The 25,361-nt window shown below is 47.0% G+C and overlaps 2 protein-coding genes across 2 annotated transcripts in view; one reads left to right on the top strand and one right to left on the bottom strand.

Moving 5' to 3' along the window:
* ubl5 (ubiquitin like 5) overlaps nt 1-25,361 on the bottom strand; it is a 146,857-nt gene that overhangs the window by 13,381 nt on the left and 108,115 nt on the right. The gene's annotated exons all lie outside the window — the stretch shown is intronic.
* Nucleotides 6,894-14,793, top strand: pin1 (peptidylprolyl cis/trans isomerase, NIMA-interacting 1). Its single transcript, XM_059639957.1, has 3 exons — nt 6,894-7,257; nt 10,586-10,696; nt 13,689-14,793. The coding sequence occupies exons 1-3, from the start codon at nt 6,909-6,911 to the stop codon at nt 13,796-13,798; spliced, it is 570 nt and encodes a 189-aa protein (XP_059495940.1). The 5' UTR covers nt 6,894-6,908; the 3' UTR covers nt 13,799-14,793.

Below are 25,361 nucleotides of genomic sequence, written 5' to 3'. Positions count from 1 at the left end.
CCCGCGCCCCGTCTCCCCCCCCGCGCCCCGTCTCCCCCCCCGCGCCCCGTCTCCCCCCCCGCGCCCCGTCTCCCCCCCCGCGCCCCGTCTCCCCCCCCGCGCCCCGTCTCCCCCCCCCCCGTCCCCCCGTCCGCGCCCCCCCCGTCCCCCCCCGCCCGTCCCCCGTCCCCCCCCCCGCGCCCCGTCCCCCGTCCCCCCCCCCGCGCCCCGTCCCCCGTCCCCCCCCCGCGCCCCGTCCCCCGTCCCCCCCCCGCGCCCCGTCCCCCGTCCCCCCCCGCGCCCCGTCCCCCGTCCCCCCCCCGCGCCCCGTCCCCCGTCCCCCCCCGCGCCCCGTCCCCGTCCCCCCCCGCGCCCCGTCCCCCCCCCCGCGCCCCCCCCCCCCCCGCGCCCCGTCCCCCCCCCCGCGCCCCGTCCCCCCCCCCCGCGCCCCGTCCCCCCCCCCGCGCCCCGTCCCCCCCCCCGCGCCCCGTCCCCCCCCCGCGCCCCGTCCCCCCCCCGCGCCCCGTCCCCCCCCCGCGCCCCGTCCCCCCCCCGCGCCCCGTCCCCCCCCCGCGCCCCGTCCCCCCCCCCGCGCCCCGTCCCCCCTTCTCCCCCCTCCCCGTCCCCCCCCCCCCCGCGCCCCGTCTCCCCCCCCCGCGCCCCGTCCCCCCCCCGCGCCCCGTCCCCCCCCGCGCCCCGTCCCCCCCCGCGCCCCGTCCCCCCCCCGCGCCCCCGTCCCCCCCCCCGCGCCCCGTCCCCCCCCGCGCCCCGTCCCCCCCCGCGCCCCGTCCCCCCCCCGCGCCCCGTCCCCCCCCCCGCGCCCCGTCCCCCCCCCGCGCCCCGTCCCCCCCCCGCGCCCCGTCCCCCCCCCGCGCCCCGTCCCCCCCCGCGCCCCGTCCCCCCCCCGCGCCCCGTCCCCCCCCCGCGCCCCGTCCCCCCTTCTCCCCCCCCTTCCCCGTCCCCCCTTCTCCCCCCCTCCCCGTCCCCCCCCCCCCCGCGCCCCGTCCCCCCCCCCCGCGCCCCGTCCCCCCCCCCCGCGCCCCGTCCCCCCCCCGCGCCCCGTCTCCCCCCCCCCCGCGCCCCGTCTCCCCCCCCGCGCCCCGTCTCCCCCCCCCGTCCCCCCCCGCGCCCCGTCCCCCGTCCGCGCCCCGCGCCCCGTCCCCCGTCCCCCCCCGCGCCCCGTCCCCCCCCCGCGCCCCGTCCCCCCCCCCGCGCCCCGTCCCCCCCCCGCGCCCCGTCTCCCTCCCCCCCCCGCGCCCCGTCTCCCTCCCCCCCCCGCGCCCCGTCTCCCTCCCCCCCCCGCGCCCCGTCTCCCTCCCCCCCCCTCGCCCCGTCTCCCTCCCCCCCCCTCGCCCCGTCTCCCTCCCCCCCCCTCGCCCCGTCTCCCTCCCCCCCCCTCGCCCCGTCTCCCTCCCCCCCCCGCGCCCCGTCTCCCTCCCCCCCCCTCGCCCCGTCTCCCTCCCCCCCCCCTCGCCCCGTCTCCCTCCCCCCCCCCTCGCCCCGTCTCCCTCCCCCCCCCCTCGCCCCGTCTCCCTCCCCCCCCCCGCGCCCCGTCTCCCTCCCCCCCCCCGCGCCCCGTCTCCCTCCCCCCCCGCGCCCCGTCTCCCTCCCCCCCCCGCGCCCCGTCTCCCTCCCCCCCCCGCGCCCCGTCTCCCCCCCCGCGCCCCCATCTGCGCCCCTACCCTCCTTCTCCCCCCTCTGTGCCTCGTTCCCCCCCCCCCTCTGCGCCCTGTCTTCCCCCCGCCAACATTTTTCCACCCTTCTGCCTTTCTTCCCCACTGCCCTCCCTTCATTCTATCTCTCATTACTTTTCCCCAGATCGTTTTTCAAGAAGTGTTTATCTTCTGGCTGTCAGGGTGGAAGGCAAAACCTGGGCTTCAACCGAGGCCCTTGGATTACCGGTTCAATTTTGCAATTACCCTGTGAGGATTAACTGAGGTTAGGCAGGTGCTTGGGCTGATGAAGCTCCAACTTTTGGTAACTGAGTTCTTTCCCTTTGTATGGGCCTGGTAACTATGTTCCATCCCTTCTTCTGCTGGGCCTTGTGTGCAGAGCCATATTATGTAGATTCTCCTACAATTAAGACTGTAATGTTAAGAAATATTGCCATTTTTTTCATACTTTTGGTGATCGCTTTAGTTAGTTACACCTGGTCAGTGATTCTGCAAGTCTTGGAAATGCTATTCCTTTTTAAACCACTTAAGGGTCTGCCTCGCGCTCTCTGCTCTAGATCTGTCTTGTGATTGCTTGCCATCTTCCCTTTCAGATTTCTCTGGCTGTAGTTTTCCATTTATGCTTTTAAATTTTGCTGTTACTGTGACAACCAGGAAGCAGCTGAAGCAATTGGTCTCCAACCCACCCTCTCAAAAGTTGTCATATGTAATGTACTGTTCGAAGTCTTATGTGAGATAAGGTGGTGTTTGTCAGCTGAAGGGAAATGCTGAAATAGGTGTTTGTTGCCTATCAACCCCCCCCCCCCCGAACCATCTCTTCCACTCCATGACCCCCAACACAAATTGAAATTGCTCCCTTCTTTGTGCATACTGGATTTGTCTGACCATGAAATTTGAGAAAACATTCTCTGCCACTTTACTCTGATTTTTATTTGTCTCAGTTGGAGTTTCATCATCATTATGGAGTTGAGTATGGCCAGATCTCCTTTTCCAAGCTACCATCCTACCCCCACCCCCCACTCTCTCCAAATAAGAAAAATCCTGTATTCTGTCTGAGAATTTCGTGGAAGTGAAACTCCACTTTTTTTTTTAAAATTTCCTATTTAGTTGACCAGTTCTTGGAGACTGCAGAAAATGCACATATTTGTAACCTGACCTAGAATTGTGTGGTTTGATGGTACAGAACTTGAGTATTGTTGATAAAAGGCACATTTTGTCGAAGCCCTTTGACTTGCACTCATCAGGACCATGTGCAAGAAATGGTAATGTACAGGATAGACAAATCTATTGTACTGCACAAGAGGAGACTGGCAAACAGTGAGCACAGTGGACTACCTGCATGGCTGATAACTTTCTACATCACTAATTGGTTGCTCCTTTTCTAAAGTTGTTACCTTTCAGATATCCTGCTGAGGACGGATGCTGCCAAGTTCCTACAATTTAAAAAAAATATTCAAACTAAAGTAACTATTGAATGTTTCCCATGTTTCATGACTGCAAGAACCAGTGTGCCAGATTTTACTCTTGGTTGGTCAAACTGCCCTGTGACCTTCATCTTAGAGTAAAATAATGTGTTGGTGATTTTGCTGAATGGTATCTTACGGTCCTTGAAATAATTCTCTTGTACTGGAAATCACAAAGGAAGAATGATTGAACTCTTCAATAATTATCTCTCTTTCAAAGCTACTGACCTGAAACACTGTATCGACTCTGACTCCAGCATTGGCAGTTATTGCTATCTCCAACCTGAAACATTTCCTTATCTCTTCCTCTGCAGGGTCCTGTCTGACCCAAATACGTTCCAGAATTTTCTGTTTTTATTAAAATAGCAGCCTATTTCAGTTGCAATCTTAATCTCGCTTTAATGATTTTAGGACAGTCATCTATAAGCAAATGTATAGACAAGTTTTTTTTTATATTTTGAATTCATTGGCTTAATATTATGACTAATATTGCATGGCTATTCACTCATTTATCTTGTGTATTTCAACTTCAGTTCTTTTAACCTTTTCAACTATTTGCTGAGACGTTTTAAAAGCTCATTGGAAAATTAATTTGACTTCATATCATAAAGCCATGTTTTGCGACTGATGTACCATTGTAAGCAGTTTATAACTTCACTGGTCTCTGTCCTCTTGGTAACAATTTAGACATGTCTCCAGTTTTCAAAGTCCAGATTAAACCAGTACGCCACTGTTGCTATTCAGATTTATTTTTTGCTCTGCCCAGAATGTAACTTATTTTTAAAATGACAAATTGTGGGAATTAAAATAATGGAGGTTGTAATTATTTACATTGCAAGGTGCTCTTTTTCTGTTCAGTGGGCTTGTGTTTCAGTAGCAGAGTTTTATTAGCTATGAATCTAGGCTCTGCATGAAAGTACTCATTCTCCACAAATATTAAAATGATCCCCAGTAAAGCCATGTTGGATTATATGAACACAGGGAATTATCTATTAATGCAGCTGAAATTGCAACCTGGAAGCTTGAGCCAAGCTCCAGTAGCTTTACTATGTTGAATATATCAAAAATTTTAATTTTGTCATGATAAAAGATAACTTGCTTGAAATATATGCTTCATTTTATTGCTGATAATAGACTGGTGATAGACTTTTTTTAACGTAAGCCTGGCTGAGGACTTTATAATTGGTTTTAACATTTTATATGTATCATTTTTCCATGGCCTTGGGTAAAAACATGTAGGTACATTGATAATCTGTTCTCTAAGACTGTCATGGGCTCTTAGATTGCTTAGTAATGGGTATAGTGGAATAATTTCATAGTGTTTGTCTGAATATTGATTTCTGTTATGTGAACTTCAGTTCCTTTGTGTTTTCTCAATTCTTACTTTGTGGCTGTTGTCCAAAAATGTCCAATAGTGCCAGTTTGTTGTTTTCGTGTTTAACAAGTGGAAACTTTGTGTAATCTAGTTTTCACTTAACAGAGAGGAGAAAACACGGAAATCTAGCTTAAACTGAAATCCTGGCACTTCCTTGCTGACAGTACTGTGGTTGCACCTGTACACATGGACTGCAGTAACAAGCCAGCACCACCATCTTGAGGGCATCTTTAGAGATGAGCAGCAAAATTCTGGTTCATCTTGAGATGCTGACCCCATCAATGAGTACAAAAGGAATTACAAAAATAGCAGTCTGCTAAATGTGATTTGTCTCCAGCACTTTCATGGAATTGAAAAGTTGCTGGGAAGGAGTACGTGGTTCAAAAGGTTAAAATGCAATCCAGACTGATTCATAGGGAGTGGGTGATCCTTGGAATTCTCTGTCCCAAAGGGTTTGGTGACTTAGTTATTGAGAGAATCCAAGAGGGATCTGTTATTAAATATATAAAGAGAGATGGTGTTATTGCACAAAAGATCTCTTAACAAGAAGATCAACCATGATCACACTGAATGGCAGAGCATGAGTCCTGCTCCTATTTCATTCATTTATGAGAAAAGTAGCTTGAAAAGTGCAAAAATACACATGACCATGTTTGGACTATGCAGTGAAAATTTTTTAAAAATTCATGATTGGTCCAGAGCTGTTGGAAGCACCACATGATGGCAAGTTGTATTATTGATGTTTATTTAATACTCATTTATTTTAAAGTCTGAAATCCTGGCACATCCTCCCTAAAAGCACCATGTTTGTAACTAAGATAACAAAGTGTGAAGCTGGATGGACACAGCAGGCCAAGCAGCATCTCAGGAGCACAAAAGCTGACGTTTCGGGCCTAGACCCAGACCACAGATTGCTCAGTAACGAAAAGTGGTATAAATCAGAGCAAAGCAACATGTATATAGTTTCATAAAGCATATATTCTAAAACCGTTTTCTTCAGAAAGCCAAGTTCATGATGGTGTCTCTTTTAGATTCAACCTGTAGCTGGTACCATAAAATGGCAGCCTGAAGACAGGGCTCCAAACTAGACACATGCTGTTTTCAGTCCAGCCTTCACAGTTCATCACAACACACACTTTACTGCAGGAAGCAATCTAGATTACCCAAAACCCTTCCATGTAAACAACTTCAGCAACATATCCTTGCTGAACACTTAACACTTGATTTAATTAGATTCAGAACATAGTGTAATGTATTTGTGTCACTTGCAGTCAGGTGAATGTAGGAAGGCAAAGATGTCAGAATAGTGTTATCTTCCAAAAGAAAACATTTGTGCCCCCTTTGCCTTACCAGAGGCCTACATAGCATTTCTAATGATGTACTGAATGCTGAATTTATGTCCTAAAAATGAAATTGTCTAATCTTTCAAATTGTTAAATATGAAGAATGCAGCAAAACAAATTTAGTCAGAAGAATAAGATTCTGTGAATAAGAGGACCATAGTACCAAAAAAAATCTTACACATGTCAAGGAAGCTGTATGTCAAGTTTGAATGTTGTTCTCTCTGTGGTAGTTTGTTCACGTATGTATTGACTGCCCGGATTAAGTTCACAGTTGATTTGTACAGAGGCTGCAGTCTTTACACATGATGGGAGCACACTTTTCTGTGAATGACCTCCAAGACCAACAAAGGGGAAAAAGCACCTCAAGCAGGCACCAAATAAGTCTGTTGACCAACAACAAATATTATGCATTTAAGGTTAGAGTTTCTGTAGTTGTCATGTGTTTTTGTGTTTTTTTTTGGACATGTGGATCTCAGTGTTGCGACAAGTTGTGATAGATAAATCTCTGCTATAAATTCCTAATGATTTTTGTGTAATTTTGTGCTTTTTGAGATGATGGATGCAAAGAAGGTTTGATGCCACAAATGCTGTCTGTCCAGTTAGCCATACTGCAGTTGCTTGTATGCATATGGCAAATGATGGAATAAAGTAAGTTAAGCTATGGTGCCCAGTACTGATGAACATTTTCTTTCAATGTGCTTTTGGGGGTGTGCATTCTGTGGCTTTAGCCAGGGCACAGTGGTAAAACTGTCTTGTCAAGGTCAGGCTCTGTAAGGATGTAGCTGCAATGTCTGGTCTGACACTGAAATTTGAGAGTGCTGCACTGTTGGAAATTAGTGAAACGATTGAATGAAGTTCTAATTCCCCTCGTGACAGTCAATTCTAACATCAAAGAGGGGCTCGTTGGCCGATATTCATCCACCTGGCTGCATCTCTTTTTATAACAAAAAAATCCAGTCCTAATGACTTTTTTTAAGGCCTTTCACATTTCTTTCAAAATGTAGTATTTAAGTTGTTGTAATGTGTGTTTTGTAGTGAAGGATGTTGTAGAAACCCATGTTGATATCCAGTGCCCATGGAACTGCATCTGAGACTTCTGAAGAAATCGGGACAAGGGCTCTGGAGTGGAGCGAGGAAGGAGAAACTATTCAAATCAGGTTTTGCAAGGTGTGTCTTGATTGGTTTGCTTGCATCTCTGATGCCATTTGATATTTCTTTTGCAGGTCGCATTTACTTCTTCAATCATATAACTAATCGGAGTCAGTGGGAGCGACCAAAAGCTGGGGGGAATTACAATTCTGTTGAGCCTGACAAAGTTCGTTGTTCCCACCTGTTAGTGAAGCACAACCAGTCACGCAGGCCTTCTTCGTGGAGACAGGAGGAGATCACACGCAGCAAGGAGGAGGCACTAGAGACATTAAATGGTAAGCTGATAACCAATGCACACCTCAGCAAGAGCACAAAAGCCTCTGTTTGTACTGTTAAGATGTCTTGATGGGTGCAAAAGAGGAGAGCATAAATGTGTTTGAAATAATTACAGAGGCTGGTGTCTTGTGACCAAGTCACCCTTTATTTACATGTGTGCAGTACAAGGGCTCTGAGTCAGTTCCGTGACTGAGGAGACCTTCTGAATCTCCCATTTATATCTGTCAGCCAGGGCTCCCTGATTGCCTCAGGTTAGCAGCCCTAGTCAAGGACCTCATAATCAATGACATTCACCTGGCCCAATTTGTGCTCAGCTTGATTTGGAACATTTTTGAGGTTTTATGACTATAGCAAATTTTTGGGGAAATGTCAGTTGAATGGTATGTCACAAACCCCTTCCCAAGCTGGTTGAGTGAGCCACCCTTAAGAATATATCAGTGTTACTCTGCAAGTAGGCACTTGGAAGGTGTGTGAAAACCTTTGGGGATGATTGATCTTCTAATCTCTTCATCCCCGCTGCCCTCAGTAAAATTCTTGGTATTTGCAAGATCCCCAGTATGTTGATACTAATGAGGCATGGAGCTTGCTGCATATGATTCTAGGTGATGCATTGGATTCATCAATGGTGAGATTTGCATTGCCCTGTTGATTTGAGTGCTGTATGCTTTTCCTTTGTTTTAATATTTCAGAGGAGATTTTTTGCCTTGGAATTGATTCAACACTACAGACATAATAGACTGTCTAGTTTCTGTCCTAAAATGTACCAATATTCTTAGATTAAGGACATGACAGGCAAAAGTGTTTATTCCTGCCATACACAGGTGCTAGTAATTTTGGCATAGCATGAACCCTCTTGTAAACTATTGGGAAAGAAAATGTTTTTGTGTGTCATACATCTAAAGGCAAAGTAGAAATGCACAGGTTAATATCAGAATAGGTAAAGAAAATTTGGGCTCAGACATCTTATTCTTTTGTCAGGAACAGAAGTCTATCTTTAGTGATTATCTTCAGTTGTAAGTTATCTCAGGCAACCAGCTTGTAACTTATGTCCATTTCAAGCCCACCGACTCCCACAGCTACCTAGAATACACTTCCTCCCACCCACCCTCCTGCAAAAATTCCATCCCCTGTTCCCAACTCCTCCGCTTCCGCCGCAGCTGCTCCCACAATGAGGCATTCCACTCCCGCACATCCCAGATGTCCAAGTTCTTCAAGGACCGCAACTGTCCCCCCACAGTGATCGAGAACGCCCTTGACCGCGTCTCCCGTATTTCCTGCAACACATCCCTCACACCCCGCCCCTGCCACAACCGCCCAAAGAGGATCCCCCTCGTTCTCACACACCACCCCACCAACCTCCGGATACAACGCATCATCCTCCGACACTTCCGCCATCTACAATCCGACCCCACCATCCAAGACATTTTTCCATCCCCACCCCTGTCTGCTTTCTGGAGAGACCACTCTCTCCATGACTCCCTTGTTCGTTCCACACTGCCCTCCAACCCCACCACACCCAGCACCTTCCCCTGCAACCGCAGGAAATGCTACACTTGCCCCCACACCTCCTCCCTCACCCCTGTCCCAGTCCCCAAGATGACATTCCACATTAAGCAAAGGTTCACCTGCACATCTGCCAATGTGGTATACTGCATCCACTGTACCCGGTGTGGCTTCCTCTACATTGGGGAAACCAAGCGGAGGCATGGGGACCGCTTTGCAGAACACCTCCGCTCAGTTCGCAACAGACAACTGCACCTTCCAGTCGCAAACCATTTCCACTCCCCCTCCCATTCTTTAGATGACATGTCCATCATGGGCCTCCTGCAATGCCACAATGATGCCACCCGAAGGTTGCAGGAACAGCAACTCATATTCCACCTGGGAACCCTGCAGCCTAATGATATCAATGTGGACTTCACCAGTTTCAAAATCTCCCCTTCCCCCACCGCATCCCTAAACCAGCCCAGATCTTCCTCTCCACCCACTGCATCCCAAAACCAGTCCAACCTGTCTCTGCCTCCCTAACCTGTTCTTCCTCTCACCCATCCCTTCCTCCCACCCCAAGCCGTACCCCCATCTACCTACTAACCTCATCCCACCTCCTTGACCTGTCTGTCTTCCCTGGACTGACCTACCCCCTCCCTACCTCCTCACCTATACTCTCTCCACCTATCTTTTCTCTCCATCTTCGGTCCGCCTCCCCCTCTCTCCCTATTTATTCCAGAACCCTCACCCCATCCCCCTCTTTGATGAAGGGTCTAGGCCCGAAACGTCAGCTTTTGTGCTCCTGAGATGCTGCTTGGCCTGCTGTGTTCATCCAGCCTCACGTTTTATTATCTTCAGTTGTAATTTCTGTTCTCATTTGCTGCCTGACCTCCGTGTTTCCCAGAATTCTGTTCTACTTGCACAGACCGCTTGGGCGATTGCTTATTTTGAGCTAAACCTTCCCGAATGAGTTGATGAAGGTTGAATGGATCATGATTGATGGAAATATTTGGGTGAGATTGCACTGGCACAATATGAAGTGTTGTTAACCTCCCACATGCATAGTTGTTGATTTCATTAATGCTATGTGGAAGAACGGTAGTGTCAAGACTGGCCCTTGCAAATGATATGCCTTTTGTCATGGATACTAAGTTCATGGCAAGGTATGGACTAATGTAGGCATGCCAGCGGCCGGTCTGAGACTTGAGAGATTTGTATCTCCACTGGAGATTTTATGTATCTCCTTATTAGAGTTATATCCCATGCAGAGTACGAAACGCTAGTACCTATCAGTTTACATGTTGACGCCCTGCACTATCATACCTCACCATCATACCTCAGTTACTGAAACCTGACAGTGGATTTGGGGATACAACAAGAAATAATTGGTGTATGAGATAACAAGGTGTAGAGCTGGGTGAACGCAGCAGGCCAAGCACCGTCAGAGGAGCAGGAAGGCTGATGTTTTGGGCCTAGACCCTTCTGAAGAAAGGTGTATGCCTGAGTTTCTTTCCTTACAAGCTGCTGGGTACACTCCAGTTACCTTCTGTGCTTTTCATAAATATTAATATTCCAATCTTTCAACCTACTTTAATGTAGCGACATTATAATATTTTGGAGTAAAAATCATATTCAGGTTAAAAGTTAGTTAAATACTCCCTCATTTCAGTTACTACAAGGATGATATTTAACTGACTGGTCAGATGTGTAAGACAAGTGGTTTTGTTTTTATAAATCTCGTCATGTTCTTAACTGGTTCAGAGACATTTCACATGGTCTGTATACATCCAAAAAAATTGAGCTGATTGTAAACTATTCTGTTAACCCCTCTTTCTCAAGAATACATCCAAATGATCAAATCTGGAGATGCAACATTTGAACATTTAGCATCCAAATACAGTGATTGCAGCTCAGCAAAGGAAGGGGGAGATCTGGGCTATTTTGGCAAAGGTAAGATGTGATCCATTCATCACTATCAAAGCCTGGCTACATTTTGGAAAAGATTGTTTTCTTTCAGCTGTACCGTTGAGCAGATACCAGTGGGTTAAGTGTTCTATCAGCGTGATTACTGTAATCACCTTAACACTGGATTCCAATTCAGGAGCATCAACATCTCAGTGTTTTCTCAAATGTGATTTGGCCTTTAACCACGTGCACCAACCTCCTACCTTGAATAGTCAAAAACCCCCCTCTGTTTCCAGCACCAGTAAAGTGACATGATAACTACATTATCACTAAATTTAGAGTGAACTGGCTGCTACCTTTTTTCTTAGCTAGAGGTTTGAAATACAATAAGCTTTATTACAGCTAACTTCTTTGGTCTTGATTATGACGACACTGTTGAGGAATCTATGGGCACGTTAATCTGGAAGGAATGGATTTACTGCGTTTTTGCTGTTCTGATACCATGAAAAAAGTTGGTTTGTAGTGTGTTTCATGTCCTTTTGAGTCATAGAGCCGGACAGCATGGAAACAGACCCTTCGGTCCAACTTGTCCGTGGTGACCAGATATCCTAAATAAATCGAATACTATTTGCCAGCATTTGGCCCATATCCCTCTAAACCACTTCTATTCATGTGTTCATCCAGATGACCTTTTAAATGTCTAATTATACCAGCTTCTTCCGCTTCCTCTGCCAGCTCACTTCATACACGCCTCACCCTCTGTGTGATATGCACTTGATGCTGCAATGCGGGCTAAAGCATCAGACCTGTTTGCACGTCAGGACCTAGAAGGGTAAAATGATTGCATTTTAGTATTTTGGGGTTTTATGTTGGCCCAGCCACAAAGCAATTAAGTTTTCTTAATTCTGCCTATTTGCCCAACACTTCTCCATCCTCCTTCTCACGAGAACCCAAACACGATGTACACTTCTCCCCCACAGTACTGTGAATCCCTCCTGTGCTGTCTGGTTGAAATTGATTTCTGCTGTCTGCCTCCCCTTCACCCCCATCCCTAAACAGTTTGCAACAATTGAAAAGACTACAAATCCATAATATTGTTGCACACCACTACCACCTCTCAGCTACTCCATGTCATTAACTTGTCAGGCAGCATATGTGATGTGCAATAATGGATAAGCAGAAATTTTGTCCAATCAGATATTGGGAGAGTGAAGCCAATGTCTTTGCTTTCCCCTCCAAACTGTTTCCTGGTTGCTGACTGTCTCTTCCAGCAAATGAAGTTTGGGCAGATTGTTCACAGCCTTTGTCACATTTCACCATAAGGTAAGGGTCACTTACAACTAAGCCGGCACATGCTGCAGGGATGGAAATGGGCAGTATTATTGTCTTACTCCTCCTGTCCTCAGCTTACTTGCCTTGGCTGCTGGCTAAGCAGTGCCTCAGTTTTAAAAATCTCATTTGTTTCCAAACTTTTTATAGCCTCGTTGACTCACGCACTTGTAAGCTCTCTTGGCCCCATAACCTGCCAACATATCTGTACTTATATACTTCTGGCCTCTTAAGCCAACTTATATACTGGCTAACAAAGTTTGAAGCTGGATGAACACAGCAGGCCAAGCAGCATCTCAGGAGCACAAAAGCTGACCTTCCGGGCCTAGACCCTTCATCAGAGAGGGGGATGGGGAGAGGGTTCTGGAATAAATAGGGAGAGGCGGACTGAAGATGGAGAGCAAAGAAGATGGGTGGAGAGGAGAGTCTAGGTAGGGAGGGGATAGGTCAGTCCAGGGAAGACGGACAGGTCAAGGCGGCAGGATGAGGTTAGTAGGTAGGAAATGGAGGTGCGACTTGAGGTGGGAGGAAGGGATGGGTGAGAGGAAGAACAGGTTAGGGAGGCAGAGACAGGCTGGGCTGGTTTTGGGATGCAGTGGGGGGAGGGGGAGTTAAAATGGTTTGCGGGGAGGGGGAGTTAAAATGGTTTGCGACTGAGAGGTGCAGTTGTTTATTGCGAACCGAGCGGAGGTGTTCTGCAAAGCAGTCCCCAAGCCTCTGCTTGGTTTCCCCAATGTAAAGGAAGCCACACCGTGTACAGTGGATACCCATTCCTCAGACGATATTTCCATCATGGGCCTTCTGCAGTGCCACAATGATGCCACCCGAAGGATGCAGGAACAGCAACTCACATTCCGCTTGGGAATCCTGCAACCCAATGGTATCAATGTGGACTTCACAAGCTTCATAATCTCCCCTTCCCCCACTGCATCCCAAAACCAGCCCAGCTCGTCCCCCCCCCCCCCCCGCATCCCAAAACTGGCACAGCCTGCCCCTGCCTCCCTAATCTGTTCTTCCTCTCACCTATCCCTTCCTCCCACCTCAAGCTGCACCTCCATTTCCTACCTACTAGCCTCATCCTGCCTCCTTGACCTGTCCGTCTTCCCTGGACTGACCTATCCCCTCCCTACCTCCCCACCTATACTCTCCTCTCCACCTATCTTCTTTTCTCTCCATCTTCGGTCCGCCTCCCCTTCTCTCCCTATTTATTCCAGAACCCTCTCCCCATACCCCTCTCTGAAGGGTCTAGGCCCGAAACGTCAGCTTTTGTGCTCCTGAGATGCTGCTCGGCCTGCTGTGTTCACCCAGCTTCACACTTGGCAGATGCTGGAGAATCCAAGGTAACAGTTCCCATTATCTCTCATATACTGGTTATATTGTTATTTTTGAAAGTGCAGTGTTTTTCATGTAAGTAAGGATGTTTGTGCAGAGCTTTAGAACTGGGCTTCACAAAGTGGAGTTTCAAGCTGAGAGGCAGTAATTGTCACTGGAGCTCTGACCAATTTATAACAGCTGTCTTACAGTCCAGAACCCGTCACTAGGGGTTGTGACAATTTAAGCCTTGAAATGAGGTCAAAGTAAGAGTAAGTTTGGGAAGTGGTGTCTTAGACCTTGCTGTGTTTATACTTTTTAATATGAAAGACTCACAGCTAAAAAAGGCATACATTGTCAATTCTGCATTTATTTTATGTCTTTGCTTGCATTACAGGCCAAATGCAGAGACCATTTGAAGAAGCTACATATGCACTGAAAATTGGAGAGATGAGTAACCCAGTATTTACAGATTCTGGTATTCATATCATCCTCCGCACTGCTTAAAGTGCCTCCTGTTTGTTTTGTCTTTGCAAAGTGAATGACAGCCACTATTGAAGACCCTGGTGAAAACCACTCACTTCACAGTCTAATAAATATCTTGTTCTCCCCAGTATTTAATAACTTCGTCTTTAGCCGTTGTCCAACGCTCTTGCAGGCACTTGAGACAGAGGGAAAGAACTGGTCTTAATAGTTGTAGAAACGGAATGTTTAAAATATCACTGTCTGTTCACAGCAGCCCAACTATCGGTTCAGTGTATGGGATGACATGCAGTTAGTGCCAGACTGAGTTGTAATTGCTTTTACACTGTAGCGCTTCTGCTATGCATTGTGGTAAAAGAGACTGTTTGAATTTTATTGGAGTAACGCAGGCATAATTACAACAAAATTAATGTTTATTTTCCCAACGCAGAGAACTTTTGGGATTGATTATCATTTCAGATCTTCATTCAGCATTGCTTGACTTGTTATCAGATTACACTAATACACAAGCTGTTTGGTCGTATAACTGTTTGAACTCTTATGGTGGTAGTAGCATTCATTAAAACAGATTGGTTGGTAGTTAGCAGCAGTGCCCTCCACCTCCCTCAGAAAAAAATGCATAAGCCCTCAGCATGTAGGCAGTGTTTTAGATCACCCTAATCTTTTGGTTGCTGACCTCTTTGATTCACAACATTTCAAGTCACCTGTTTGACAGCAGTTCTGTTTGTAAGTGCATTTTTCCACTGACCATTCCTTCCACAAGGTACTGCTGGAAACACAACCCTGAGAAATAATTGTCAAGATCTGAACTACTGGTGAGAGAGATGAACCGAATAACTTTGTTCCTTTCTGTTGCTTAGGGTTCCTTCCAGCTGGTATACTTGTCTTTTTTTTCTTTTCAACAGTTCAAAGTGCACTGAAGTTGCACTCAACTGCAAAAAGAAACTGAGGTTATGGGAAATGTAAGGTTATTATTTGTCTGGCTTCAATTCAAAATATTAAAGAGATTCTCCACAATATATCTCGAGTTTGCAATTTGTTGTTTGAAGAAGTTGTTTTTACCGTGGTCTGTCTTAGGAAGTTTTAGGTGGGCAGTAACAAGTGTGGTACAGTTAGTTGTCCGTATCCCTGGAGGAGGAGAACTTGAAGGCCCTCCGTTTTTGACTTCTGGTCCCCGAAGACAGAATTTGCTTCAGCTTGCATTTCGAACAAGAGCAATGTCACAATAAGCTATGATACCCTCCATAATAGATAATATAGCTGGGGAAATAGTATGAGTAATTTTGTTGGATTGGTCCAGAGATCCAGCTTTATGCTTCAGGGACATGGGTTCACATTTTCTGAAACATTCAATTAATAAAATACACGCTAAAGCTAGTCTTAATACTGACCAAAAAGCTATCAATAATTATTGTAAAAACCCATCTGGTTTCCTAAATGCTGTTTGGGGACGAAAATCTCTAATCTTACATGGGCTGGTCTGATAAAGTCCAGACCCATTGCAATGTGGTTAACTCTTAGCTATTTGAAATAAAGTGGTAACCACTCAGGTCATTGACATTTAGAGATCAGCAACAGCTGCTGCTCTTGCCAGTGACCTGCACAGCTCATGAAAGAATGAGTTGAAAATCCTGATGCTTTTTACAAACAAAAAGACGACAACACTGGAGAAAATGACTGAAATGCAAAAAGTTAACGAAAGCTGCAATGATTTGATGAGCTTGGTAACTTTTGTCATTTTGTTCTAAGGAATAAGTATAGTGACCTTTTTGTATTACAATTAGACCTAGCTAGCAAGAGAAATCTCAAAGGATACCGAAAAGTACTGAGTATCTATTTCCTCCTCCTACTTATTTAAATATTCCCATTTATCGGAGTGAGCAGTAGAGTTTTTACACTGTTTTTAATGTAGAAGCTGTCTTTAAAATTACATCTCTGCAAAGGGGAGGGCTATCACAACAGTTCCAAGGGCTCTGCTTGACCCAACAACCTTGCCAATGTAGATTCCATTGCTGCAGCTGAAGTAAGGTCCTTGACTCACTTTGATGCTTCATCCTGAGCTGCCTTTTCCATAACAAGTTTGGTCACTTCTGGTTTTCCATTGCTGTCCACTCGGGCAGGGCAAGAGGCAGGTCTGAAGGCAACGTTAGGCAGAATAAGTATTGAACCCAAGCTGTTGACATTATTCTGAAAGAAGTGTACAATCCTTTTGCAAATATGACATTGACCAATCTGGTGCATGTACCTCAGCAATCATGTAAGCTTTTAACTCGACTCACATTGCTGGGAGATTTGAGTCTTAAGCTACTATCTGATGGTGTATTGCAGTGAGTAACTCACTGCCTGACTCCCCAAAGCCTGCCCACTAAGGCCCAAGTCAGGAGTGTGTCTCTATATTCCTTGCTTGCCTGGATGGGTGCAGCTCCAACAACACTCACCTTGACACCACCCAGGACAAAGGAGCTTGCTTGATTAGCACCACATCCATTCCCTCCACCACCAACACTCAGTAACAGCAGTGTGTATTGTCTACAAGATGTGCCATAGAAATTCACCAACAATCATCAATCAGCACCTTCCAAATTCAAACTTCTGCCTAGAAGGACAAGGGCAGCAAATACATGGGAACTCCACCCTCTGCAAATTCCCCTCTGAGTCACTCACCATCCTGACTTGGAAATATATCATTGTTCCTTAGGTGTCACTGGATCCCAATCCTGGAATTTCCTACCTTACAGTTCTGTAATCTCCCCAGACTGCAGCGGTTCAAGAAGGCAGCTCATCGCCACCTTCTCAAGGGCATCTACAGATGGGTAATAAATGCTGCCAGCGAGCAACACCCACCTTTCATGAGAATAAGAAAAATGGTTTGTCTTTCTATAACAGGTTTAAAACCTAACCCTTATTTGCAGGCTATCCCCTCCTCTGCACTCCTGCTTGCAGGGTGTTTATCTCTCATACCCCTTACTGAAGGTTTCTTATTTCTCCAACCTTGCAGACTCATTTTGCTGTCTCAATACCCTTCCACCTCATACTTTCTCCTGCCTCCTTTAGCCCGAGCTCTCCCTTCCTGGTCTTTCCCCTCAAATGTCTTGCATCCACTATTTCCTCCCACCACCCCTACTCCTCTTGCCACCTCTTGATGCCCTCCTAGACCTTTCTATAAATTGCCTCCTCCTCTTGTCAACACCCCACCCTTGACCGAACAGATGGTAACCCCACTCTGGCAGAAGGAACCTTTGGCAGCCAAAGTTGCCTCTTGGAATAAAAGCAGGGAAGCAATGCAGGCCAGAGACACCGGCTCCATTTCAGCCTCAGGTGACTATGTTGAGTTTGCATTTTGTCCCCTGTGTGGATTTGCTCCCGCAGTTTAAAGTTGTGCAGGTTAGATGGATTGGCCCTGTTAAATTGTCCATAATGTCTGGTGATGTGCAGGCTGGGTGAAATAGCTATAGGAAATGCAGGGTTACAGGGATAGGGTAGGGAGTTGGGTCTGGGTGAGTCCACACCTGACAACAACGTCACAATGTGCCAAATGACCTGCTTCCATGCTGTAGGGACTCTGGAATTTCATGTATAACCTACAGTACTGCATACAAATCTAGTCATTATCCTACTGAATGGATACAGTAACACTAGAGAGAGCATAGAAGACATTTACAAGGATATTGTGAGGAGTGCAGAAATCCAGCTATGAGGAATGAATGGAAAGGCTGGCACTATTTGAACCAGAAGGGGTTGAACTATAAACTTCAAGAACTTGGTGTGAGTCAAAAGGACCATTTTCCTTAACACTGAATTGCGTAATCATAGTCATACAGCACAGAAACAGACCCTTCATTCCAACCAGTCTGGGCCGACCATAATTCCACTAATCCTACCTGCCTGTACTTGGTCCATATCGCGCAGATGTTTCTTATTCATATTTAACCAAATGTCTTTCAAGCTTTGTAACTGTGCCTGCTTCCACCACTTCTTCTCAAAATTCATTTCACACACAAACCACATGTTTTGTTTTAAACCTTTCTCCTCTCACCTTTTTTTAAAAATATGTCCCCAGTCTTAAAATCCCCCACCCAAGGGGAATGACTCCTGCTGTTCACCTTATCTACACTCCTCATTATCTCTTAAACCTCTGTCAGGTCACCCCTCAACCTCCTAAGCTCCAGGGAAAAAAGTTTAAGCTTTTCCAACTGCCTTATGACTCAAATACTCCATTCCTGGCAACATCCTTGGTAAATCTCTTCTGAACCCTCTCCAGATTAATAGCCTTCCTATAACAGGGAGACCAGAACTGGACACCCTACTCCAGAATAGCCTCACCAGTGCCCTCTGCAACCTCCACATGATGTCCCAATACCTACACTCAAAGGTCTGAGCAATACCGGCAAGTGTGCTAAATGCCTAATGATGGATTTAAAGTCAATTAGTAGAAGAAGCTAAAAAGTGTCTTTGAGAATTTCCGGGATAATGGGAACTGCAGATCCTGGAGAGTTGTAGATAACAAAGTGTGGAATTGGATGAACACAGCAGGCCAAGCATCATCTTAGGAGCACAAAAGCTGACGTTTCAGACCTAGACCCTTCATCAGAAAAGGGGGATGGGGAGAGGAGTCTGAAATAAATAGGGAGAGAGGGAGAGGGGGAGGTGGACTGAATATGGATAGAGGAGAAGATAGGTGGAGAGGAGAGTATAGGTGGGGAGGTAGGGAGGGGATAGGTCAAGGGGGTGGGATGAGGTTAGTAGGTAGGAAATGGAGGTGTGGCTTGAGGTGGGAGGAGGGGATAGATGAGAGGAAGAACAGGTTAGGGAGGTGGGGAGAGCTGGGCTGGTTTTGGGATGCAGTGGGGGGAGGGGACGAACTGGGCTGGTTGTGTGATGCAGTGGGAGGAGGGGGCGAACTGGGCTGGTTTTGGGATGCAGTGGGGGAAGGGGAGATTTTGAAGCTTGTGAAGTCCACATTGATACCATTGGGCTGCAGGGTTCCCAAGTGGAATAAGAGTTGCTGTTCCTGCAACCTTCGGGTGGCATCTTTGTGGCATTGCAGGAGGCCCATGATGGACATGTCATCTAAAGAATGGGAGGGGGAGTTAAAATGGTTCGCGACGGTGAGGATTTCAGTTCACCCAGCAGGTTTCCTAAAAGAGGCAGAGGCAGAAAACCTGGCCCTGTTTCTAAACAAACACCCTTTGGGCTTAGGCACTACCAAGTACCCTGCAGGGCTGCAAATAGTGAGCTGAAAAGTAGGATCAGGCTGGGTAGCTTTTTGCAAAAATAGGCACAGTCGGTTGCATAGCATTCTCCTTATTTCCATGCAATTTACATAAATAGCCTCCTGCTGAGGCAATTGCTCTGGATTCATTAAAGGGGCAATGCAATTCATAGTTGCTGCCTTAGGACCAGAGGTTGAGTAGGTTGGGCCCATACTTGTTAGAATATAGCAGAATGAGGGGTAGCCTTATTGAAACACCCGAGATCCTTAAAGGAACTTAGCAGGGTAGATGGAGAAAGATTGTTTCCCTGTTGTGGGAGAGTCTAGGACACAAGGGTGTAGTCTCAGGATACGATGTAAGACAAATGAGGAATTTCTTCTACCAGAGGATAGTGAATCTATGGAATTCCTTACTGCAGCGGGCTTTCGAGACTGGGTCATTAGGTATGTCCAAGTCTGATAGATTTGTAATCAAGAGTAGGAACGTGAGTTATGGGGAAAAAGCAGAAAAATGGAGTTGACTATCAGATCAGCCATGATCTCATAGAATGGCCTCCTGCTCCCGGATCTGTTGGTTTCTACAGAAAGATAGTTTAGGTCTAATAAAATTTGGTGTCAGTAAACGTGCTGTGATATGAGTGGTCTTTTTATGCTGATACATCAGAGGTATTCCCACCTTGTACCTTCGGAAATCTGTTAGCCCAAGATCCTACCATATTTCTCCAATCTAAGAGGTAGGTTGCTATAAGTTACTGTCTCAAAAAACAACTGAAGCAGTTTCAGATGTCACTGTTTCTTCGAGTTAACTCATTAGCCAGCATGCATCCAGAATTTCCATGCAACAGAAAATATAGCATTTATATAAAATTTCAATAATATCTATTGGAGGTGTGAGAGTAAATTGTACTGCACCTTTGGTATTTAATTTGGCCATTTGGCCCATTTTTGCCTGTACTCCCTCTTCAAATGAACATCATTATCCAATGAGAATGTCTTACTTTTCCCCTGAAATAACTCCAAGGAGGCAGGTATTCTGTTACCAAGTTGCCTTTTTACCTGTGCACAGTCTGACCAACCTGCTCTGAATCAGCCCCAAGAATAAGGAGACTGTCTGGCTTTCCTATTTAAGCTAGGGTTCCCTGATTAGCCCAGGTTAACAGACCCAATCATGGATCTCATAGTCATTTTTATCTAAATAGCCATCCCAGTGTCCTCCTGAGTGTCTCATTTGAACCTATCTCCACCACATTTCCAGGCTGTGTGTTTCATGACTTGATGTGTGAAAAAGTTTTCATCCTATCATAATAATAAAATGTGAGGCTGGATGAACACAGCAGGCCAAGCAGCATCTCAGGAGCACAAAAGCTGACGTTTCGGGCCTAGACCCTTCATCAGAGAGGGGGATGGGGGGAGGGAACTGGAATAAATAGGGAGAGAGGGGGAGGCGGACCGAAGATGGAGAGTAAAGAAGATAGGTGGAGAGAGTGTAGGTGGGGAGGTAGGGAGGGGATAGGTCAGTCCAGGGAAGACGGACAGGTCAAGGAGGTGGGATGAGGTTAGTAGGTAGCGGGGGGTGCGGCTTGGGGTGGGAGGAAGGGATGGGTGAGAGGAAGAACCGGTTAGGGAGGCAGAGACAGGTTGGACTGGTTTTGGGATGCAGTGGGTGGGGGGGAAGAGCTGGGCTGGTTGTGTGGTGCAGTGGGGGGAGGGGACGAACTGGGCTGGTTGAGGGATGCAGTAGGGGAAGGGGAGATTTTGAAACTGGTGAAGTCCACATTGATACCATATGGCTGCAGGGTTCCCAGGCGGAATATGAGTTGCTGTTCCTGCAACCTTCAGGTGGCATCATTGTGGCAGTGCAGGAGGCCCATGATGGACATGTCATCAAGAGACATTCCACTCCCGCACATCCCACATGTCCAAGTTCTTTAAGGACCGCAACTTTCCCCCCACGGTGATCGAGAACGCCCTTGACCGCGTCTCCCGCATTTCCCGCGACACATCCCTCACACCCCGCCCCCGCCACAACCGCCCCAAGAGGATCCCCCTCGTTCTCACACACCACCCTACCAACCTCCGGATACAACGCATTATCCTCCGACACTTCCGCCATTTACAATCCGACCCCACCACCCAAGACATTTTTCCATCCCCTCCCCTGTCTGCTTTCCGGAGAGACCACTCTCTCCGTGACTCCCTTGTTCGCTCCACACTGCCCTCCAACCCCACCACACCCGGCACCTTCCCCTGCAACCGCAGGAAATGCTACACTTGTCCCCACACCTCCTCCCTCACCCCCATCCCAGGCCCCAAGATGACATTCCACATCAAGCAGAGGTTCACCTGCACATCTGCCAATGTGGTATACTGCATCCACTGTACCCGGTGCGGCTTCCTCTACATTGGGGAAACCAAGCGGAGGCTTGGGGACCGCTTTGCAGATCACCTCCGCTCAGTTCGCAAAAAACAACTGCACCTCCCAGTCGCAAACCATTTCCACTCCCCCTCCCATTCTCTTGATGACATGTCCATCATGGGCCTCCTGCACTGCCACAATGATGCCACCCGAAGGTTGCAGGAACAGCAACTCATATTCCGCCTGGGAACCCTGCAGCCATATGGTATCAATGTGGACTTCACCAGTTTCAAAATCTCCCCTTCCCCTACTGCATCCCTCAACCAGCCCAGTTCGTCCCCTCCCCCCACTGCACCACACAACCAGCCCAGCTCTTCCCCTCCATCCACTGCATCCCAAAACCAGTCCAACCTGTCTCTGCCTCCCTAACCGGTTCTTCCTCTCACTTCCTCCCACCCCAAGCCGCACCCCCATCTACCTACTAACCTCATCCCACCCCCTTGACCTGTCCGTCTTCCCTGGACTGACCTATCCCCTCCCTACCTCCCCACCTACACTCTCTCCACCTATCTTCTTTACTCTCCATCTTCGGTCCGCCTCCCCCTCTCTCCCTATTTATTCCAGTTCCCTCCCCCCATCCCCCTCTCTGATGAAGGGTCTAGGCCCGAAACGTCAGCTTTTGTGCTCCTGAGATGCTGCTTGGCCTGCTGTGTTCATCCAGCCTCACATTTTATTATCTTGGAATCTCCAGCATCTGCAGTTCCCATTATCTCTGATACTTTTCATCCTATCACCCTTGTTTCACTTGTAAATCACTTTAAATCTGTGCCCTTTTGATCTTAGATAATAAAGTGTGGAGCTGGATGAACACAGCAGGCCCAGCAGCGTCTCAGGAGCACGAAAGCTGACGTTTCGGGCCTAGACCCTTCATCAGAGAGGGTCTTACCCGCTTGATCTTGTTCCTTTTACAATGAAACTTCACCAGTGAGCATTCTGAATGAGGTGTCACTCCCCACTGACACTTTTAGATGTTGGACTTGATTTTTTTTTGGGGGGTGGGGGGCGGGGTGAACTCAAGAATGGAGATAAGCATCTCTCATCTTTCATGCCAGTGATGGTTTTTAGCTAGCAAGCCATAAGAGGGCAGTATTGCTAAATCGAACCGTTTCATTCCTGCAGTCACTGCCTGTGTCGTCATTTCAGTAGGAGAATCTTTCTGAATGAAAAAGGACACCTGAAATACCACCCTGCCTGATTTAAGAATTATCAGTGGTAGCACGAAGTTTGGACCCCCGTGATGATACTTTTATCTGAGCAATTCCTGCACCAGTTGAACTTACTTTGAAGGATTCTCCTTCTCAACCTCTCCCCTTTTTATCGCAAAAAAATATACTTTATTCATTAAAATTATCTTTATAGAATTGCTACTGTGCAGAAAGATGCCATTTAGCCCACCGATTCCGCACTGACTGTCTGAAAAGTGTTCCACCCTATCCATTTAATCCTGCATTTACCATGGCTACAGTGCAGAAGGAGGCCATTCAGTCCATCAGGTCTGTATCAATGGTCTGAAGAGCATCCAACCTAGACCCAGCCCCGTCCTGTATCCCTGTAACTGCATTTACTTTGGTCAATCCACCGAACCTGCACATCTTTGGAACGTGGCAGAAGACCAGAGCACCTGGAGGAAACCCACACAGATATAAGCAGAACAGCCTCCGGACGGTGGAATCAAACCAAGGTTCCTGATGATGTGAGTGCTAATCACTGAGCCGCCATGCCTCGCCTTACGTACACACACACGCACTAAAGCAGTTCTTGCCATTCTCAACTTCTCCTTTTATATTTTTTATCTAAAAAAGATACTTTATTCATAAAAATATCTTTATACACATACATAGTCATTAAAGCTGTTCAGTTCTGTATGAAAGCATATAAAGAAGCAAACATTGGAGTTTGACTCTATCCAGCCAACAAACCCAAGGCGTTTTGTATCTGTAGAAACTATATATATATATATATTTGAGGCATCGGGAGGGCCCGATAACAGAACGGACTTTGGTAGAAAGACCTCAGACAGTGGTCTTTTTCCACTGCACTGTGGCGGCAGCTGCCCCAAGCTTTAGTGTGTCGCTCAGCACATGGTCTTGGATTTCGGAATGTGCCCAGTCTGCAACACTCGGTTGAGATCAACTCCTGGTTCTGGAAGAGCAACAAGTTTTGGGCAGACCAACCTGTCCTCGTTCTTTGAAGTGCGGTGACCCTCAGGTTAAACCACCGTCATTTTTCTGTCTCTCCTTCTAATGAGGGAGCAGCCTTATGGCTAAGTAAGACTGCAGAAACTTTGCCTTGCAATTCTTCATGTTTCAAATTCAGGCGAGCAATCGGTTAAAAAAAATCACTAAAAGAACAGTTTGGAAGGGATCAGGATTTTTTAAAAAATGATGTTGACTTCACTGTGCTAATGCTAATTAACCAAAGCACATGAATATTCAAAGACTTCTACTTGAGAATGGGATTTAAATGTCAAGAATGTAATGCAGTCTTTTGAGAGCCCTTGACATTCTCAAGCGTCAATCAAATTTGGCTTTTTATGCTGTTTACCTCAGTCTTATTGGAAACAAACTGCATCCATCAGAATAAAATTGCTACCAAATTCAAATCAGACATCACAAAGGAGGGACACTGCGTTCTCTCAACAATTTTCCTGAGTGGGTTTTTTTGTTGGGGGGCTGATCAGGGTGCGTGACGCTAGGAAGATTGTGTTTATTGTCCTCACCAAGGTACCCTGAGAAGATGGAGAGCTGACCGTTCAGTGAAGCATCCAGGGCCTGGGAGCCTCAGGAAGACATCAGGAGTCAACTATCCACAGAAAGGGATTGCATGTTTTGTGGCACCTTTGCTGTTTAGTCATCAGAACAGGATTCCTTCCTTTCCTCTTGGCAAAAGGAAAGTTAATTATTCAGTGTTATACTAATAATAAAACCATCAATTTATAAGGTGCCTTTCACAGGTAAGGAGACCCAAATTGTTTGTAGCCAATTAAGTAGCTGCTGAAGTTCAGCAGAAATATAGAAACCGATTTGCAAACATCAGTGTAATGCACCATATCATCTTCCTTCTTTCAATATTGTACTTTATTCCTAGGTTTAAATTGCACATGGATTGGTATGAACCTAAGAACTAGGAATAGAAATACGTCTTTGAGCCAGTCAACAGAATTGTGCCTGATCTGATCGTCCTCAACTCCACTTTCCTGCCTTTTTCCCCCATAACTCCCAATTCCCTCCCTGATTCAAAATATATCGATCTCAACCTTGACTATACTTCGGTATCCAGCCTTAACGACCCTCTGAGTAAAGAACTCCACAGATTCATTATCCTCTTGCGGTAATAAAATTTATGGAAAATAGAAGCAAATAATTTGCATGTATTAATTAAGATGTTCATTTAGCGAGAAAAAACATTGTAACTCTGGTAGGACAGGTGATGTATCACAGCTGCAGAATGTGGGGGTTTCTGAATGCCAGTGTAATCCAGAACAAACATGGTGGCAGTTACTAAGTGTTTGCAGCTTGAGTAGCTCTGGTTCAGGGTTTTTATTTTGCTGAAGCCTAAACAACAGGCATTGTGTCACATCAAGAATAGGGCAAGTTACTAGGATATTTGCATCAGCTGGAGTCATCCCCCTTATAATCATAGAGCCCCTTTAGTGTGGCAGCAGGATATTCAACCTTCGAGTGCATCCATCCTCAGGATATTTTCATGCATCAATCATTTACTCATTTCAGTGATTCTTGATAGTCATTTTCCTTAACTCTTAAAAACCCAACAATGTGGAAAGAGGCCATTTGGCACGTCAAGTCAGTACCAAACATCCGGCCCAGATCCAGCTTCCTACTGTATCCCAGTAACCCTACACTCATTATAGCTAACCCACCTAGTTACATATCCCCAGACACTACAGGGGAATCTAGCACAGCTAATCCACCTAACCTACACATCTTTGGACTAAATGA

This window comes from Stegostoma tigrinum, chromosome 35 (genome assembly GCF_030684315.1).
Source record: "Stegostoma tigrinum isolate sSteTig4 chromosome 35, sSteTig4.hap1, whole genome shotgun sequence".
NCBI classification, from domain to species: Eukaryota; Metazoa; Chordata; class Chondrichthyes; order Orectolobiformes; family Stegostomatidae; genus Stegostoma; species Stegostoma tigrinum.
The sequence above is the reverse complement of the archived record's forward strand: the minus strand, read 5'-3'. Positions and strand labels throughout refer to the sequence as shown.

Coding starts and splice junctions, on each gene's coding strand:
- pin1 (XM_059639957.1), top strand. CDS start 6,909: ATGGAACTGCATCTGAGACTTCTGAAGAAATCGGGACAAGGGCTCTGG. Junction 7,258..10,585: donor GGCACTAGAGACATTAAATG/GTAAGCTGATAA, acceptor CTCTTTCTCAAG/AATACATCCAAATGATCAAA. Junction 10,697..13,688: donor TCTGGGCTATTTTGGCAAAG/GTAAGATGTGAT, acceptor CTTGCATTACAG/GCCAAATGCAGAGACCATTT.